The 16,830-nt window shown below is 38.3% G+C and overlaps 1 protein-coding gene across 5 annotated transcripts; it reads right to left on the reverse strand.

Moving 5' to 3' along the window:
- Positions 1 to 5,528: 5,528 nt before the first annotated feature.
- LOC149839702 (ankyrin repeat-containing protein ITN1-like) lies at positions 5,529 to 15,949 on the reverse strand. 5 transcript variants are annotated; one of them, XM_090002766.1, is made up of 5 exons: positions 15,185 to 15,947; positions 9,341 to 9,750; positions 6,199 to 6,617; positions 6,075 to 6,122; positions 5,529 to 5,938 (listed from the first exon to the last, which is right to left on the reverse strand). In XM_090002766.1, exons 1-5 carry the CDS (start codon positions 15,645 to 15,647, stop codon positions 5,899 to 5,901), a joined length of 1,380 nt encoding a protein of 459 aa, XP_089858892.1. In that variant the 5' UTR covers positions 15,648 to 15,947; the 3' UTR covers positions 5,529 to 5,898. The 5 variants fall into 5 exon arrangements, with proteins under 5 accessions (XP_089858892.1, XP_089858890.1, XP_089858889.1 ...); XM_090002767.1 differs by having other exon boundaries at positions 5,712 to 5,938; positions 6,204 to 6,617; positions 15,185 to 15,948; XM_090002764.1 differs by having other exon boundaries at positions 5,529 to 6,122; positions 6,204 to 6,617; positions 15,185 to 15,929.
- Between the last annotated feature and the right edge of the window lie 881 nt (positions 15,950 to 16,830).

A 16,830-nucleotide genomic window follows, 5' to 3' on the forward strand; every position in this document is an offset into this window, starting at 1 on the left:
AACAAACGTCAAATCGTGTTGGCACAAATGGACAGTGTTTTTATCATCAACCACTTTTTATATTAAATTCATTCATAAAAAGCTTTTAAGTTGAGCTGGCAGTAATTTTTAGAAATCAATGTCCATTTTCGTGTAAAGTATTTCATTTAGGCTCTATTTGGGTTAGGGATGGCAGTGGACCGGGGGACAACGTCGCTCCATTTGAACCGGGGATGAAGGGCATGAAACGGGGATGGAGGCGGGGATGAAGGTTAAAATCTATCCATGTGCGCGGATGGAGGCAGGGATAGACTTACACTTTTCTCCGCCCCACCCCGTCCCCGTCTCAATCCCCGCCCCCACTCCATCCCCAATCCTGTAAGGAATGATCATAGACCGAGGGAAAACGGGGCCCCACCCCGCCTCACCCCCGTTTGGACCGGGGATGGAGGCCGGGGTGGAGGTTAAAATCCATCCCCGTGCAGGGATGAAGGTTCCTATTTTGAAACGAGGTGGGGGTGGAGACCTTGTCCCCCGCCCTGGTCCACTGCCATCCCTAATTTGGGTTACAAATTAACAAGTGTTTCTAATTTTTTGTGATTATCTGTCATAGCTCATACATGTATACATGCTTGGTTATCATTCTTGCCTTGGAAATCGCTTAGTATGAAGGCTACTCAAAACTTTAGGCTGCAAGGGTAATAGGAATTCAAATTACTCAAAAAGGTATGGAAGCAGATCAGGTCATGCTGAACATAGGTGCCATCCGATTTGCATTTTAAAAAGCTCAAAAGTCAACAAAACCACTTGGCATTCATCCAAAATGCAAACAGACGGCCACCATGTCGGCATGAGCAAAAACGCTCATGTTCACCATGACCTGATCTGCTTCCAAAAGGTATAGGGATTGAAGAATTATGTCGCGTTTAGTGTCTTTTGTGCTTTAGAATGGAGATAATATGAAAGACTATAAGTTAGTCTTGGGCTCAGTAAGTTATTGCACTGATTTATATACTTTTAGCAGTTTTAAAATGGCCATCTTGGTGGGTTTTTTTTTTAAAGGCAAGCTGGGGTTAGGCAGACCCTTACCAGTTATACAACTATACCATTGGGTTTTGAACCTGCAACGCCCCCAACACAAGGTGACGTGCAGTAGTTGCTCCTGCCAGACAAGCGGAGCCCCGTTGGTCCATGTAGGTGGGTTCTGCTTCTCCTGTGTATTGTATCTAGATGACACTGTTGGAGGCTTTTTTCATATGGTTTAAGGCAAGTTGGAAGAACCATTAACATGTTCTACGCTTTTCAACAACTATAAAACATTCTACATCAAAGCAATTGTTAATGCTGATTCAATCCTATATTAATAATCTTCTTTGAGCTTTAAGTTTACAAAATTTACTGATAAGTGGTGGAAACAGTTATCCTTTTTAATAATGTGATGGCAAAAGTATCTTTGATCCAGATCCTTCATTACAGATTCAGTTTTCAGTTTTGCGTTGTAGAATTGTTTGGATATATAAGCTAAGAAAATCTTTCTCATGATGACAAAATTAAATTTATTACTCAGGTCTCTCTCTCTCTCTCTCTCTCTCTCTCTCTATATATATATATATATATATATATATACGGACATTATTCGCTATGTTGCATGTAGCATTTCCATTAGTGCTTACTTATTTGCAGGTGCCGTATAATTTCTCTCTTGTTATTCACGTGAAAGAACAGTTCTTACTATATCTTTGCCATTATGAAAATGAGAGGTTTTGGAAGTTTCTAAACACAAGAAAATATTAGTGATGTAAAGCGGCCAGGTTGGTCCTTGGGTGGTTTGTACTGAAGGCCCATAACCAAAGTAAAATGCAGAAATTCTTTTGAGGCAGATCTTGGGAGAGGGGTAAGGCAGTGTGCCTGCAGATTGCGTTATGCATTTCAGAGGTGGACGATGGACAACTTGCAGGCAGGGGCGTAGCTAGGGGGGGCAGGACTGGGCTGTAGCCCAGTCCTGCCTCCCCAAACAGTTAAAAAAAAAAAAAAAATTTAAAAGCCCAGTCCTAGCCCTGCCCTGATTTCATATGAAATAGATTTTTATCCATTTTTTAGCCCAGCCCTGACTGCAGCAAATAGTTTGATTTGTCCATATGAAATAGATTTTTATTAATAATTGTAGCCATTTTTTATTTTATCTCAAAAAAAAATTTTTTCGGGGGCGCTGCCCCCGAACCCCCGACTATCACACAAATACATTTTTCTTTCTACACCCCTGTTTGCCCCCCCCCCCCCCCCCACATGAATCCTAGCTACGCCCCTGCTTGCAGGTACTTTACCTAAGGAAATGGTCTCCGTACCTGAAACCATCTTTGTGTTCAGTGCAGCGTTCTCATGTTACCAGACCATTGTGCCTCGTAACCATAGCTTGATAAAGGTCAAAAGATCAGGCTACTACGAAACTTAAGTACCTAAATAGTGTCATTGTGACATAGCCCATCAATCTTCAAGGCTACCTAAAGGATGATGATGAGCAGTTCATCAGCATTACGTTGGCCTATCAATGCTCACACACACGGAACAAGAAGACAGGGGATTGTGTCTACACGTAAAGGGCAGGTTCGTTCAATGCATGACACATTTTCACAGCCACCTAAGCTTTAGTTTGAAAGATCACATGAAAGCTTTATATGCATGTCTGTTGTATGTGTTTGTTCGTAAGGTGGAGCTCTATTAAGTAGAAAATGCATCGAGTCTACGAATGTGCGGTATGTGTTGGCTTGATCGGTGACATGGGATGGTAACAAAGCCCGACTTGTAAAGAGGCCAATGAGGCTTGGGCCTCAGGGCCCCTGGGCCCAAAAAAATTTAGGAGCCCATTTTTAAGGCCCGAGCTCCCCATCTGTTTAGTTAATTGATGTTATTGCTAGTTAAATCTAAAAATAATATAAATATTTGTATTAGTTAATCTTTGTTAGTTAATGTTGAACAACTTGATTAAACTGATTTGATAACTATTTTTGCCTCTAAAACAATCAGACGAGTATTGTTTAGGTAGTTTATATAAATATTTTATACATTTTTATTTAATATAATATAAATATTTGGAATATTATATTTGTTTAATGTGAATGCAAATTTTATTGTTATTTTGATTCTTTAAAAAAAAATTCGAGGCGCTGGCCCCGAACTCCTACTATTAATAGGAGGGGCATTTTCTCCCTCCGCCTCAGGCCCCATAAAACACTGGTACGACTCTGGATGGTAACATGACATACAATATGCAACACTATCATCGTTGATGCAACGGTGTGTAACGGCACAGACATGGAGCATTATTTGGTTAAGCAGTGCCTGCAAATCATAATATATTGTCTTTAGAGATTTGGTTAAGGACCTCTTGAATTAAATAAATTTTTCACGCGTAGTGCATGGACGCACGAAGGTGTGTGTAGGTTATGGCTAATTTTTTCAATGATCACCTTAAGTGGTTTCAACCGAGTATAGTGACTTAGGACTAGGCGAATGAAGGATTAAGAGTCGATGAATGAGTATAGGTGGTGCTCTTCTCTATGCCATACAATCATCAACTGATCTTCAGACTAGAGGTTGCAAAACCTTATCCTTTTTAGGCAAGGTTATGCTTGGGAGTGCCCATGAAGTCGTGATACGCTTCATGTCACATGAGGTTAAGACATTTTTATGCTTGCTAGCCGGTATAGGATGACTATGCACATAAGTGACATGAACCAGATAGAATATGCATCTCGAGACATGCTTGATCAGCTTTTGCTAGGCAGCTACGAGGTGGTGCATAGGGCCAATGTAATGATTCGGCACATGAAAACATGTTGATGTGCGACTTTTGGCCATTAGGTTGACCAGACTAGGCAATCTGGTGCATTGCGAGTTTGCAAAAAAATCTATGCCCGTGACAATTGGCATCATAATAAAAAAATTCACGAAGACATTGTTGTTCATTGAGTGCAACACTAAAGAGGGCAATGACAGTTTGTCATGTTTACGCAAATTTGCGTAGATGAAGTGTGGTTGACCGAACATAAAAGAAAGTTGTTGGCAGGGTATTGGTCATCTTGTCGATGGTAAGAAGAAGTGTAAGATTGCTATTTAGTAGGCTAAGAGAATGTAGATAAGCTAAAGATTCTTACGAGTTGTGCATCAAGCTTGCAGGTGGAGCATGACATTTGCCTTATGCATGCAGAGAATGCATGTTGAATTCAGTTGAATGGATTTGCACCTTTGAGTATGAGATATTCAATTGAACTTCTATGTTCTCTCCCAAGATTGTAGGTTAGCAGAGTGCTCATCTTGAGCAGAATGCTCATCATTTTGGTTGATTGAGTTTGACAATTTCTCTATGGATTGTGTATGCAAAAAAAGTTGTTGTTTATTGCTAAGCGATTTAATTCTTACAAGAACATGTTTGCTAGCTTCGAATGTGAGTTGCAGCATTGGGCCGTGAGTTGCCTCTTGCGTGGACGAGTGATCAGAAAAATGCTTTGAAGAACCACTTTGGAGTGATATATAAGTAGGTGTCTCCCACTTGAGGACTAGTTTGGATAATTAAAAAATCGCAAGTTGATGTTTTAAGAAAGTTGATATCCATGTGGTACGTATTGATGGACGCTCTTTTCTATGATGACCACGAAGGACTTGGAATTGCCTTTGCTGAGGTCATAAGGTGCCCCAACCGTGATCGTAAAGACGACAAGTTTGTCATGCGAGAAAGGATAACTTGCTTATGTATAAGACTACACTGGGATCCTACGAGTGAAGAATGCTCGATGTTGTTGGAGTGAAAGATCATTGTCTAAGCGATTTGAAGTGCGTTGAGGAATAAAACTTAGCGTGCTAAAGGTTGCAACAATGACGAATGAAAACCAGAACAAGCTGAGTAAGGTGAAAAAAAAGACCAAAGATAAGTACAAAGAAAAACTTTCATATTAGCAAAAGCTCTGTAATCGTACTTGTACTGACAATGTTAAGGACGACAATGGTTTGGGTGAAAAAGAATGTTTCACAATAGGCCTTCATAATGGAGCATGTGCAGCGCAAAACTCTATTGAGTAGAAAATGCATTGGCTTGATCACGTGCAATGATAGCATGACATGCGATAGGCAACCGTATCATTGGTGTAACAATGTGTGACTCTACAAATGTAGAGTGTTGTTTACTTAAACAGTGTCAACAGATCAGATGATATTGTCCTTAAGGATTTTGTTAAAGACATCTCGATTTGAATAAATTTTTAGGTGGTTCGGTGACTCAAGATTAAACAAGTGAATGCCTAAAAACAACGAATGAATCTGAACGATGCTTTTAAATAAGGCATACAATTATCAACTGATTTTTGGATTAAGGATCACAAGGCCTTATTTCTTATGTAGCTAAGCTATACTTGAGCGTGCCTATAGAGTCGTGATACATACGAAGCTCATACCAAGCTAAGACACGAGTGTACTTCCTAGCTGGTATAAGACTGCTAGAACCATATAGAATACGCATTTAGAGCAGAGTTTGGTGTGCAAGACCAATGAAATGATTGCACGTGAAAAAGTGCCTTTGGCAGTTAGCCAGACTGCTCAGTCAAGTGACAGTTCGAGTAAGCATGCTATCTCTATTACACATAAATGGCATCATTTCATTTGACTACTTATTTCAAACAACCCTTCCACCGGAGATGCCATAGTCAATTCTAGCCACAAGTGCGACATTACAAGCATCCTGAACAATCACCATAAGCCGCAGACATCTTGATATTCTATCAAGACCACTCACCATGGCTGTTACCTGATCATATTGCATAAATTGGCTGAATACCTGAGTCTGAGACATCAGAATGAACATGCCATGAATGAGACATACTCATCCTAGAAAGCTTGGACTTCTTCTTCCTGATTGATCGACTCCGCTTAGACTTGAACACAAAACATATCATCGCACTTAAGACACCTGTCATTGTCAGACCTCCAATCAACGTTACAACAATAGCAACATACTCGTTGTGTCGGCCAACAACAATGTAACAAGAAGTAAGAAACGCTACAGACGTGCAGACAGAAGCCAACCACATCAATTTGTTAATCACCTCAACAACCCGCCGTTCTGATTTTGTTTCCCCTCGTACCAAGGTAATCTGAACCACCACCACGGCCAATGATGTAAACAGAGCAATCGCATTGAAAATAAAGAAAATCTTGAATGAGGCATACTTAACTACAACTGCTCTTCCATCAATGTCATTTCCACCTGGAACAGTAAAGATGGCAGCAAACGCTACCGTAGCGAAAAGAACGGCAACCACAGTAACAGAATTAGTAGCATTGTTGATCCCTTCCCTGTGCATCTTCTTGAGCTCCTTGGCAACGCGATCAACATTTTTGTTGGTTCTTCTGGTCTGTTCGAGTTGGGTATGGACATCTTTCTTAATCTCAGTAACCGTCTTCCTCAGCTCATCCCTTGGCTGGTTCAATTCATTAGCCCTGAGGGCCCCACATCGTTGCAAACATTCCTTTATTTCAGTGGCTTCTTCTGAGGAAGGCAGATCTTCTGCAATGTCATAAGCTGTCTTGTGGGCTCTGTTCAGGGCATTTACATTGGTGTCTGGCAGTTGTAGGAGCTCATTCATTATCTGGGTGAAAATAAGGCATGATTAGATAATGATGCTGACGCAGCAACTTGATCAACAGCCACAAAGTTTCAAGAAAGCAACATGTAATCAAATATTTGCTCAAATCAGTCGATGAAATCCATATCCTGAACCAGAGAGCCTTACACAATGTACAAACATGTTTCATCAATTTAATATCCAGTTTATGAAACATGGAACTGTTCCATCTTTCATTTTTTTCCTTTTTTTGCAAGTATCCACCTTCAGTTTAATTATGTGACAGATTCATGCGATTAGAAAGAAATGGGCAAAACTGCAACACAATCTTTATTTTTCTAAGGGGGCATTTGTTACACTCCCACCCAAGAGAAGTCACTTTCCATTGAAAAGGATGCCAAGGAGGGAAAGTGCTTCACTATGGAGGAGGTGTGAATCCATTTTGATAGGAAATTTGCTTCTTTCCATTTACATATGGATTTTCTTTTACCTCCCATGGGAAAGAGGGCCTCTTTCACAGGAAAGGGCATGAAACAAACAACCCCTAAGGGAAATATTGAAATTGCAGCCAGTTCGTGAATCCTGAGGCCCTAAAGCCTTTGTTTAAAACAGCTCCTGAAAAGAGTAAGCTGGATCAGTATATCTGCAAAGTGCAAACCCAACTTCTCTCATTGGTTTACTATAACAAGTAGACTAATGACATTCTAGTATAACTCCTAGATTGCAAGCCAAAATGGGTAACAAAAATAATGGTGAATTGGAGTAAATACTACTGTATTATGAATAGTGTGACCTTCAGAATGTATGACTATCCGAGTGGTAATTGATTGTTTACATTAAGTATCATGGCAATGACTAGAAACATCCTTATAATGCCCATAAAGGCACTTAGGCATGAAACCTCCAACAAGCCAATAATTACACATCTCGAAAGATAATCAGACAAGAAGTGCCAATATCAAGCCCAGGGACCTGAAGACGTCTGTGCACCTGGAATGGGTTGTTGTGTCCATAATAGCTATTAACAAGAAAGACTTGTGGACAAGATTCATAGAAAAAGCACCATGGACAAGATTCATAGCAAAAGCACCACGCAAGAACTTGAAGCCAGGAAACAAATTGCTAGCTGAGTTTTGATGCTTGGGTGGCATGCTTTTTCCTACAAAGTTCATTTAGACAGCGAATGGTTAAGGTTAAAAGCATTTACGTGCCTTTGAGTCATAAATAGCAGAACACAGCTGGATCCTGTTCTCATGTTATAAATATCTTCTGATAGAAAATTACATTTCCAAAAGACCCAAAATTACATTTCTAGAAGATCCTTGAGCTACGTAATTGTGTGACTTGATAGTGATGTATTAACGACAAACTCTAGGAAAGCACATACACAAAGAGGGGAAATATCTTACAGTCTGTATCTTGTGGTGCACAACAGGTTCATACTGTAAGGTTCACAATCTGCCTTCCTGGCTAGGCATGACTGGTTTGTCACCTGACATGGAATCACTGAAGTTCAAAACTCATGGGGTTCTCCCTTGCCACAAGGTCCAAGCTGGAAGCAGTCCACGGACCACGGTGAGCAGGGGGAACCTCAAGGGTTTTACCATCCAGAGGCCTACCAATGTGCAGTCAGTGATTTGTGGCCGGGAGGGGTGGTGTTCTCCCTTAGGCTAGCCCAAAAAGGTTTCTCATTGAATCAATTATTGCTTATTGTTTGAAACAAATGCCTGGGCCCTATTGTTGCAAGAGATGGTGTCATGATAAGCCTCTCGCTGTTAGCATTCTACCTAGATATGGGAAAAGAGATTTGCCCTTGAATGCAAAAAACACAACCTAACCAGTCTCCTTGGCTTTCAAATGATCCAAAGAAAAAGGAAGAGTGCACTAGGAACCTCCTAAAGAAAGTTCACTTATCAAGGTAAAAAGAACGAGGGAAAGAAAAATAAGAAGAGTGTCAATATAATGATTTATTTTATGTTGGTCGTTACATTTTTTTGTATCTAGTCTGTGTTATGGCTTCCCAAATCTAGTTTTTAATGTTAAACTATTCAGCACATCCTCATGTACCAACTTTTTTTTTTCCATTTAAATAAATAAAACTGCTTGCAAAATCAGATTGTTCACAAATAATCTAAAGTGATTGTCATATAAAATCTATCTCAAATAAAAGCCAGGAATATAGAGATAACAACTAATCTATTTATAATTTCAGTGTCCTTACTCTGTCTAATGGAAGTAACAACTTGGCATATAAGTAACTCTCTTCTTCCATAAGCTCTTACACATAATGATGCCTCCAAGTTTCTAACAGTATGCAAGAGACTTCAATATGAAAATCAAGTGGTTCTTTCTTGATTGGAGATACCATCTTGCATCATAATAGGATTGAAGAGGGCAGCATTTGGTTCAAGTAAGAAACAATAGTGGTACAATGGAACCTGCTAAACTATAAAAACATGCTAAAAATGGCTTATAACATTTTTCTTGATCTGAACTACAAAAAGGGTGATATTATAAATATGTGCATGTGCGCACACACACATACAGAGAGAGAGAGAAAGAGAGTAGACTGTTAGAAACCAAGGTTACCTGGGAACTCAACTGCTGAATGACTAATTTCACAATCTAAAATGGATATATCTACCAAAGTAACAAGACAACTAAAGAATTCACTTTAAATTATTTAGGTTATATTCAGATGAAAAAAGAGGGGAAACAATGTAAATTCACGAGAGATAGAACCATACCTCTACCCACTTTTTCCTTGCAGCCACATGCAAGGCAGTATTGCCATTCCTGTCAGGTAACATTACTATAGCTGCATCTGCATCAAGAAGCAGCTTGACCACTTCACAGTTCGTTCCTTTTACAGCCATGTGCAATGCGGTTTGTCCTTTTTTGTCAGTTCTTCGTGCTAATTGTGGATCTTTCTCCAGCAATGCTTTTACAACATCTACATGACCACGGCGTGCAGCTAGATGTAATGCATTTTTGCCATTAGTTCTTGAGATCTCTAACAAGCTCGAATTTTTGGACAGTAATACATTTACAATCGCCACATGCCCCATTGTTGCTGCTGATATCAAAGGAGTCTCATGTTTCAGATCAGCTGTTTTGCTCAGTTCAGGATAATGGTCCAAGAGTACCTGGACAATGCCTATAATATGTATTAGTAAGCAACTGCCATTTGGGGTACATTAACAAATTTTGATGCTACTGCATATATGCAAAATGGCAAAGAAAGTAAAATATGAATATGCTACAACTTTATAGTCAATGCAACTTTACATAATATATTTCAGTATCTAAATTGTCTATTTTTCATTTGTTGAAAGATTCTTATATTGAAAAAGAATTTGTGTGCAATAATTGTATTCTTGGGAAAATGAAATCCATTCCGTTTGGTTCTAGAACTGTCTCCCAAACACCTTTTGAACTTGTACATTCGGATCTATGGGGACTGACTCAGTCATATCAAAAGAAGGATTTTCTCATTATGTTGTGTTTATTGACGATTATACTAGATATACTTGGATTTATTACATTAGGCTGAAATCCAAAGTGTTTTCATGTTTTAAAGAATTTCATAAGCTTGTGAAAAATCAATTTCAAACAAATATTGTCATTTTTTTATCTGACTCAGGAGGAAAGTATTTACCCAATGATTTCAAAAATTATTTGAAAGAAAACAACATTACACATCAAAGATCTTGTCCAAACAGTTCACAAAAAATGGTTTGGCCGAAAGAAAACATCGTCATATCATTGAAACCATGAGAACTTTGTTTATTTCAAAGAATATTCCAAAAAACTTTTGGGCCGAAGGTGCACTAACCATAGTGTATCTTATAAACCGAATGTCTTCATTCTCTTGGAAAAATCTCTCTAATTGAAAAACTCTATCAAACCACTCCCGGCTTAAGTAGATTAAGAGTTTTTGGATGCAAATGTTTTGTACTTATTGAAAAGAATGATAAGCTCTCCCCTAAAGCCATGTGTGTTCCTTGGTTATGCGAAAAACAAAAAAGGATATAGATGCTATGATTTGAAAAATGATAAATTGTATGTTTCAGGAAACATAAATTTTCTTGAACAAGAAAATGGTAATTAGGAGCCTTAGAAAAAGCAAAACCTTGAGAAATTCAATCTCTACCTATAGAAAAAAAGACTACAGAATATAGGTGGGTTTATAAGGTTAAAACCAATGGGGATGAATCTTTAGAAAGATATAAGGGCTTCGTTTAGAATCTGCAGTTGGGATGGGCGTTTATGGAGTTTATGCATTTAAAGAAGTGGCAATTGCCAAATCCATGAATTAGTGTAAATACAAAGGAGAAAGGAACTCACTTCCTATCCCAAATGCATAAACGCCCATCCCAACGTCGAGATTCCAAACAGGACCACCAAGGTAGTTTGACCAAGATTTTACCTCGGGATCACCAAATGCATAAAGGCCCATCCCAGCACCGAGATTTCAAACAAGCCCTAAGTCTAGGTTAGTGGCCAAAGATTACTCTCAAGAGTATGGTATTAACTATGAGGAAACCTTCACACATGTAGCACGTATGACTAGTGTATGGACTCTTATTGCCTTAGCATCTATTAGAAAGTGGCTTGTCTACCAACTAGATGTTAAAAATGCATTCTTGAATAGTGACCTAAATGAGAAAGTGTACATGGATCCTCCTCCTGGTCTTGAGATCGAGAGAGAAAAAGTGTTTTAACATTGTTATTCTTCTATTGTACGTGGACGATATGATCATTACAAGAAGTGACAAAAAGAGGGTTGATGAAATTAAAATAATTCTTAGAAAACATTTAGACATGTCTCATCTTGGCTATTTGAGATATTTTTTAGGTATAAAAGTAACTTACTCTCTTAGAGGATATATGTTATCTCAAATGAAGCTGACTGCAAATATTATTGCCAAATCAAGAATATCATATGATAATAAAGTAGATATGCTTGAGATTGTCAATGTGAAATTAAGATTGGAAGATGAAACTCTTCTTGAAGATTGATACAAATCGGTTTGACCTTGATTTGTATCCCATTCAATTAAGAACTGCTGGCTGGTGGGGCCCACCCTTGGGGGCGGCTGATGATGCATGAAATGCAGCATATTTGAGTCATTAATTGCATGCATCTAAGTGCAATTTCATCATTTAAATCCATGATTAGGTCGGTGTAAGGTTCAAGAAGCTACGTTTCAAATTTGAGCGAAAACGGAGTTAAAATAAAGAAGTTAGAGGCATTTCAATGTTCTGAAGCAAAATCGATAGTGGATCGGATCCAAATCCGACCCAGACTAAGCATTGTGGGTTTTTGATCAGACAAGATCCTAATATCCATTCCTAAACCCAAATCCATCTAACTTCATGTTTTACAAATTTCAAAATAACTCAAAATAAAGGAGCGTTTTTAGGCCAAATGCATTTTAAAGGAGTTTTAAAGTGAAAATGAATTTCTTTGAAAAATAAGAGGTATTTTGAAATTTTCAAAAAGTAGTTTTCTGAGTCTCCTCATATGGGACGTGTTTTCCATTGAGGGGTTTTGTCCATGGCTGAAGAAAAAAAATTCAATTTGTCTCTTGAACCTATTCCATATTCTTCGTCGAAAATCCAGCTAAATTCTTCCTTCTATCACTTCATCCTTCTTTGCCCCTTCATTTTTAATTTCTTTGTGCTTCTTTGTTTCATCTTTCTTCATGGTTGCTGCTGTGTTTTTGCAGGGATTTAATAGGAGAACGGCGTGATTCGTGCTTGAGCAATAAAGCATTGTTAAAGTTCGAGTTGATCTTCTTGCATCTAACGGCTTTTCTTTTTTGGACACTCCAATGTTCTTTCCTCTACCCATCCACCGTGAACCTTGCTGGATTTTTGCAGACATTGAAGCGTCCATTAAAGGACGTCCTTAGAGTGATCCGGAAGCCATGGTCCGCTCTTCTTGAACCTACACTCATCGGGCTTCCGAAAGGTAAGCCTTCTTGCATCTCTTTCGTAGTTTAGGATTGAAACTTATAAAAATTGTATAATCTTTTCTTTTATTATTTTTTTCTGTTAAAAGTAAGAATATGCCATGGGAGAATCTCAAGAACTAAAATCTAATTTGCATTAGTTGACTACACAAGATTAAACTCCATTGAAGTTTGCACGATTTAAAAAAAAATCGATAAACTCATTTTTTAAAATCCGGCGTGCATATTGGAATTTCCGGCATCTAGCCATGAATTCCGGCCTCTGCAAATCGAAGTTCAGTCTGGGTCAGACGTGTAAAGACGTTTTTAGTCATTGACCCTTTGACCATGGGCATTTTTGTCAGCTGCATTTAGTAAGTTATTTTCAGCAATTGTTGATTAGGTTTTAAATTTCAAAATCCATTTTTTTGGGGTAGTTAGCCTTCAAGGAGGTCGACCCCCTTGAAGTGTGCTGATTAGTGCTAGTCTTAGGTTGTCTTAGTCAAGGTTTTGAAAAAAGACAAAAAAATTTGTTTCCTAACTAGTAGGGGCGTGGGTTCATTTCCCTATTTCTAGGAGATTTTTTTTTACTTTCAATTTCCTTGAATTTAGCTTCACTTTTATGAAGGTTGCTTTTAGCATTAACCCTTAGGTAATTAAAGTTAGGATGACCTTAGTAAATTAGAGTTATTTACCCTAATAAGGAAAGTAAAAATCGTGAGTGGATTAGTTGCCATATTTCTAAGGATTTTTGAATTTCAATTTTTTTTAAGTTTAGTTAGCTTTCCAATTTTTGTAACGGTAGGTTCTCAGCAGTAACAATTAGGTAGGTAATTAATTTAGGATTACCTTAGTTAAATTAGATTCACTTAGCATTAATTTAGGAAAAACAAATCGCCATTCACTTGGTTATCTAATTTATAGGGTTTCTTAGTTGGCTTTTCAAAAAGTAGCTTTTTATTAGTTAATATTTTCCCTAACTTTTAGCTAACGATTTATTGAAAGTAAATTTATTCAACTTCCTTAGATTAACTTTAGATTAGGTAAACATTGGAGTGAAAACGTGTGGGCCCCCCACCTTAGGTGCCAACTGTCTCTCTCTCTCTCTCTCTTATCTCTCCCACACGCCACCTCTCTCTTCTCTATCTCCAAACCTTTCTCTCTCTTAGGTGTTACTAAAGTAGGCCCCATATTAGCTAATTAATTAAGGTGTAATTAACTTAGGATATATTTTTGAATACTCAACTTAATTGACTTAGTAGTGAGATTTGATTGTCTTCTTTATTTTTGTTTTAATTGCATTTGATATGTGTTCTTTGAGGGACCTACACCAGCCACACGTTTTTCATTCTTGAATGACATTTAGTTTGTATGGGCCTTACTTAGAAACGTGTTCTAGTTTAGAAGGTCTGAATATTTTTTTCATGATATGTTTTTCTTTTGTTGGTTCACATCAATGGTGGAATAAATTTGGTAGAGAAGTTCCTGCATTATCTAGGTTTGTACAGCATATATTGAATCAGGGATGCAACATGAGTGGATGTGAGAGATACTGGAGATTTTTTAGCACATCCACACAAAGAAAAGGAATAGATTGGAGTATTCATGATTGAATGATCTTGTATTTGTCTCCTACAACATGAGATTGAAAAAAAAGTAACAGACAAATACAAAGAGAATCAAGAAGATGCCAAAGGAGCAACTACGACCCCATCAATAATGACAACGTTGACATATTAGATGAGTGGATAAAAGAAAGAGCCTGGTGTCTTGAATGATGATGAGGATTAGAGGCAACTGGAGGTTCAGGTGGATGATGAAAATAGTGATTATGTTGGCCTAAAGCTGAATGAGGTGGAAGTCCGAGGAGAAGAAGAAGAAAATTCATCATTTGAATATTGTTTTCGTTATAATTGATGAACATAGATAGATTATGATGCTTCTTCTTTTGTTTAGTTATGCAATACATGACTTTGATATAAAAAAATCATGCTTGTGAGTTATGACTGTTGTTAGATGTTTGTTAGTTTAGTTGTCAGAAGCACTAGAAGCGCTAGTCAGAGCCTAGGAGAAAGACCCCTGAAAGGACTAGTCGGTTAGTCTAGATGAGACAAAAAAACAACAACATAAAAAACAGAAATATTACAATAAATAGCTAAATTTAGTAACAAACATATGATTGTAATTATAAATGAAGTGTGTAATTCAATGTAACATATCGCAAAATTCATAAAATTGCATAACATTGAACATAAACATTATATATATATATATACATACATGTGTGTGTGTGTGTGTGTGTGTGTGTGTGTGATATACTCATACATGTAAAGAACAAAAAAAAGGAAAAAAGAAAAAAAAGGAGAAACAAGAAGAAAAATAAGAGTGGAGGGGCGAGAGGGGGAAGAAGAAAAAAGAAAAAAAAATTAAGAAAAAAAGAAAAGGGAAAAAGAAGGAAAAAGAATCTAAAGTTTCAATGTTCTCATCCAATTGCCTAGAGCAATTTAACTTCATTAAACATAACCAAGATTGCTAAACCACGTTTTTCACCTCGGCATGATCAACCGATCACCTATTTTTTACTAGTAAACAAAAATCACCTCATAAATAACAGAACCAGCACCGAATTATCACCTTGGTACCCCTGCTTTGCGGCGATATGCAGCGGAGTGTAGCCTGCCTTCGTCTTCCTCGTCACGCTCTCCCGGCTCGAGCAACACAGCAGCTCCTTTACCATATCCAGATGCCCCCCCTCCGCCGCGATGTACAGCACCGTCTGCCCGAGCTCGTTCACCTCGTTCAACACGGCCGCCCGGATCTCCGCCCTCTTGGGGTCGGCTTCCGCCCCTTCTGCACCCACCATCTGCTCGTCTATCCCTGCGAGGACCTGGCGCACCGCGGCGAGGTCCCCTTTCTTCGCCGCGAGGTGCAGCTCCATGTCGTTGTGCTTCCCAGTGACCTGCTTCACGTACTTATTGGGCGTCCCGGCCTGGTCGATCCTCTTGCCGGAGTTCGACAGCACGAGCGCCGGCCCGGTGGGGCTCGATTTCTCCCCTCCGTGCTCGACGTCCCTCTTGACAATAACCTCGAGCTCCATTTTCCGATCGATCCTCGAGGCCAAGAAGAAGGAGAAGAAGATCGAAGCAACACCAGGGGTGATGGGGAGAGGGCTTGATCGAGGGAGAGCAAACCCTAGAGAGGGATTTGTTTGTTGGGGTTTCGGTGTTTGAGAGAGAGAGAGAGATTATTGGAGAATGGTGAGGAGAGTGTCAAGAAGGATAAAGGTGGAGGAAAGTGGTGAGGAGGAAGGAGGGAGGAAGAAGCAGCAGACGACATTAATGAAAAGAGAGGCGTCCGTTGATCGCACACCTTCGTCTTTTTGCCTTTTCTGGTTTTCGGAAAGGAAAATCATCACTGCTCTCTCAAACACACGCCTTTTTAAAAAAAATATTAGTGGCTTTTTCTTTTCTTGGGTTACTGGAGACTGTTGTCTGCTTGGGTTACTTTCCCCGTTTTCCGTATTGTCTCTTATTTTTTATATTAATAATAAATGTTTATTTTTCATAGAAAAAAAGGTTAAATAATTTAATCATTTGATTATAAAATATATTATTGTAATTTGACTTGAGATGTAACAAGAATTACTAAACAATAATAAAGGTAGATATCGGGTTGACAGTTTTCAGTAAGGCTGGTTCGTGTTCCTTTCGTATAGCTGGTGATCCGAGCCATGAGCAACTCGTTTAGGTTAAACGAGTCGAGCTCGAACACAAGGTGTTCGGCTAGGCTCAGCATGGGAGAGCTCGTATTATCGTATAAATATAATAAATATTTTAAGTGTAATATATAAAAAAAATCATAAAATATATATACAAAGTGAAATGATGCATAGAAAATAGATACATAAAATAAGCTTATATCGAGAAATTCAAAAAAGTGAGGCTCATGCTTTGGATTATGTGGAAAGGCTGGCACCTAAATGAAATCTTTCCTATTCTTTTCCATTTGTTTTTTGTTTGGGAGGTAAGAAAACTTTTTATTAATCAAATTAAAACAGGTTAACACAGTTAGAGATTGCGCCGATGAGAGATCGACTGAAAATTTCTTTTTTCATTTGTTACAACGTATAATCTATGTCACAAAATAAGACTACGACACTAGAATATGAGAACCGGAAATATTAGAATTACCATATGAACCAAGACTTTCATGATCTTTTTTATTCTCTTTACTTAAATCTAAATGTACGGATATGATCTCCACGCTTGGATTTATAAGAA

This window comes from Nuphar pumila, chromosome 4, assembly GCF_984573655.1.
Source record: "Nuphar pumila chromosome 4, dmNupPumi1.hap1.1, whole genome shotgun sequence".
NCBI lineage: Eukaryota > Viridiplantae > Streptophyta > Magnoliopsida > Nymphaeales > Nymphaeaceae > Nuphar > Nuphar pumila.

Coding starts and splice junctions, on each gene's coding strand:
- LOC149839702 (XM_090002763.1), bottom strand. CDS start 15,647: ATGGAGCTCGAGGTTATTGTCAAGAGGGACGTCGAGCACGGAGGGGAG. Junction 9,751..15,184: donor CGCAAAGCAGGGGTACCAAG/GTGATAATTCGG, acceptor TACATATTATAG/GCATTGTCCAGGTACTCTTG. Junction 6,618..9,340: donor CAAGGAAAAAGTGGGTAGAG/GTATGGTTCTAT, acceptor ATTTTCACCCAG/ATAATGAATGAGCTCCTACA.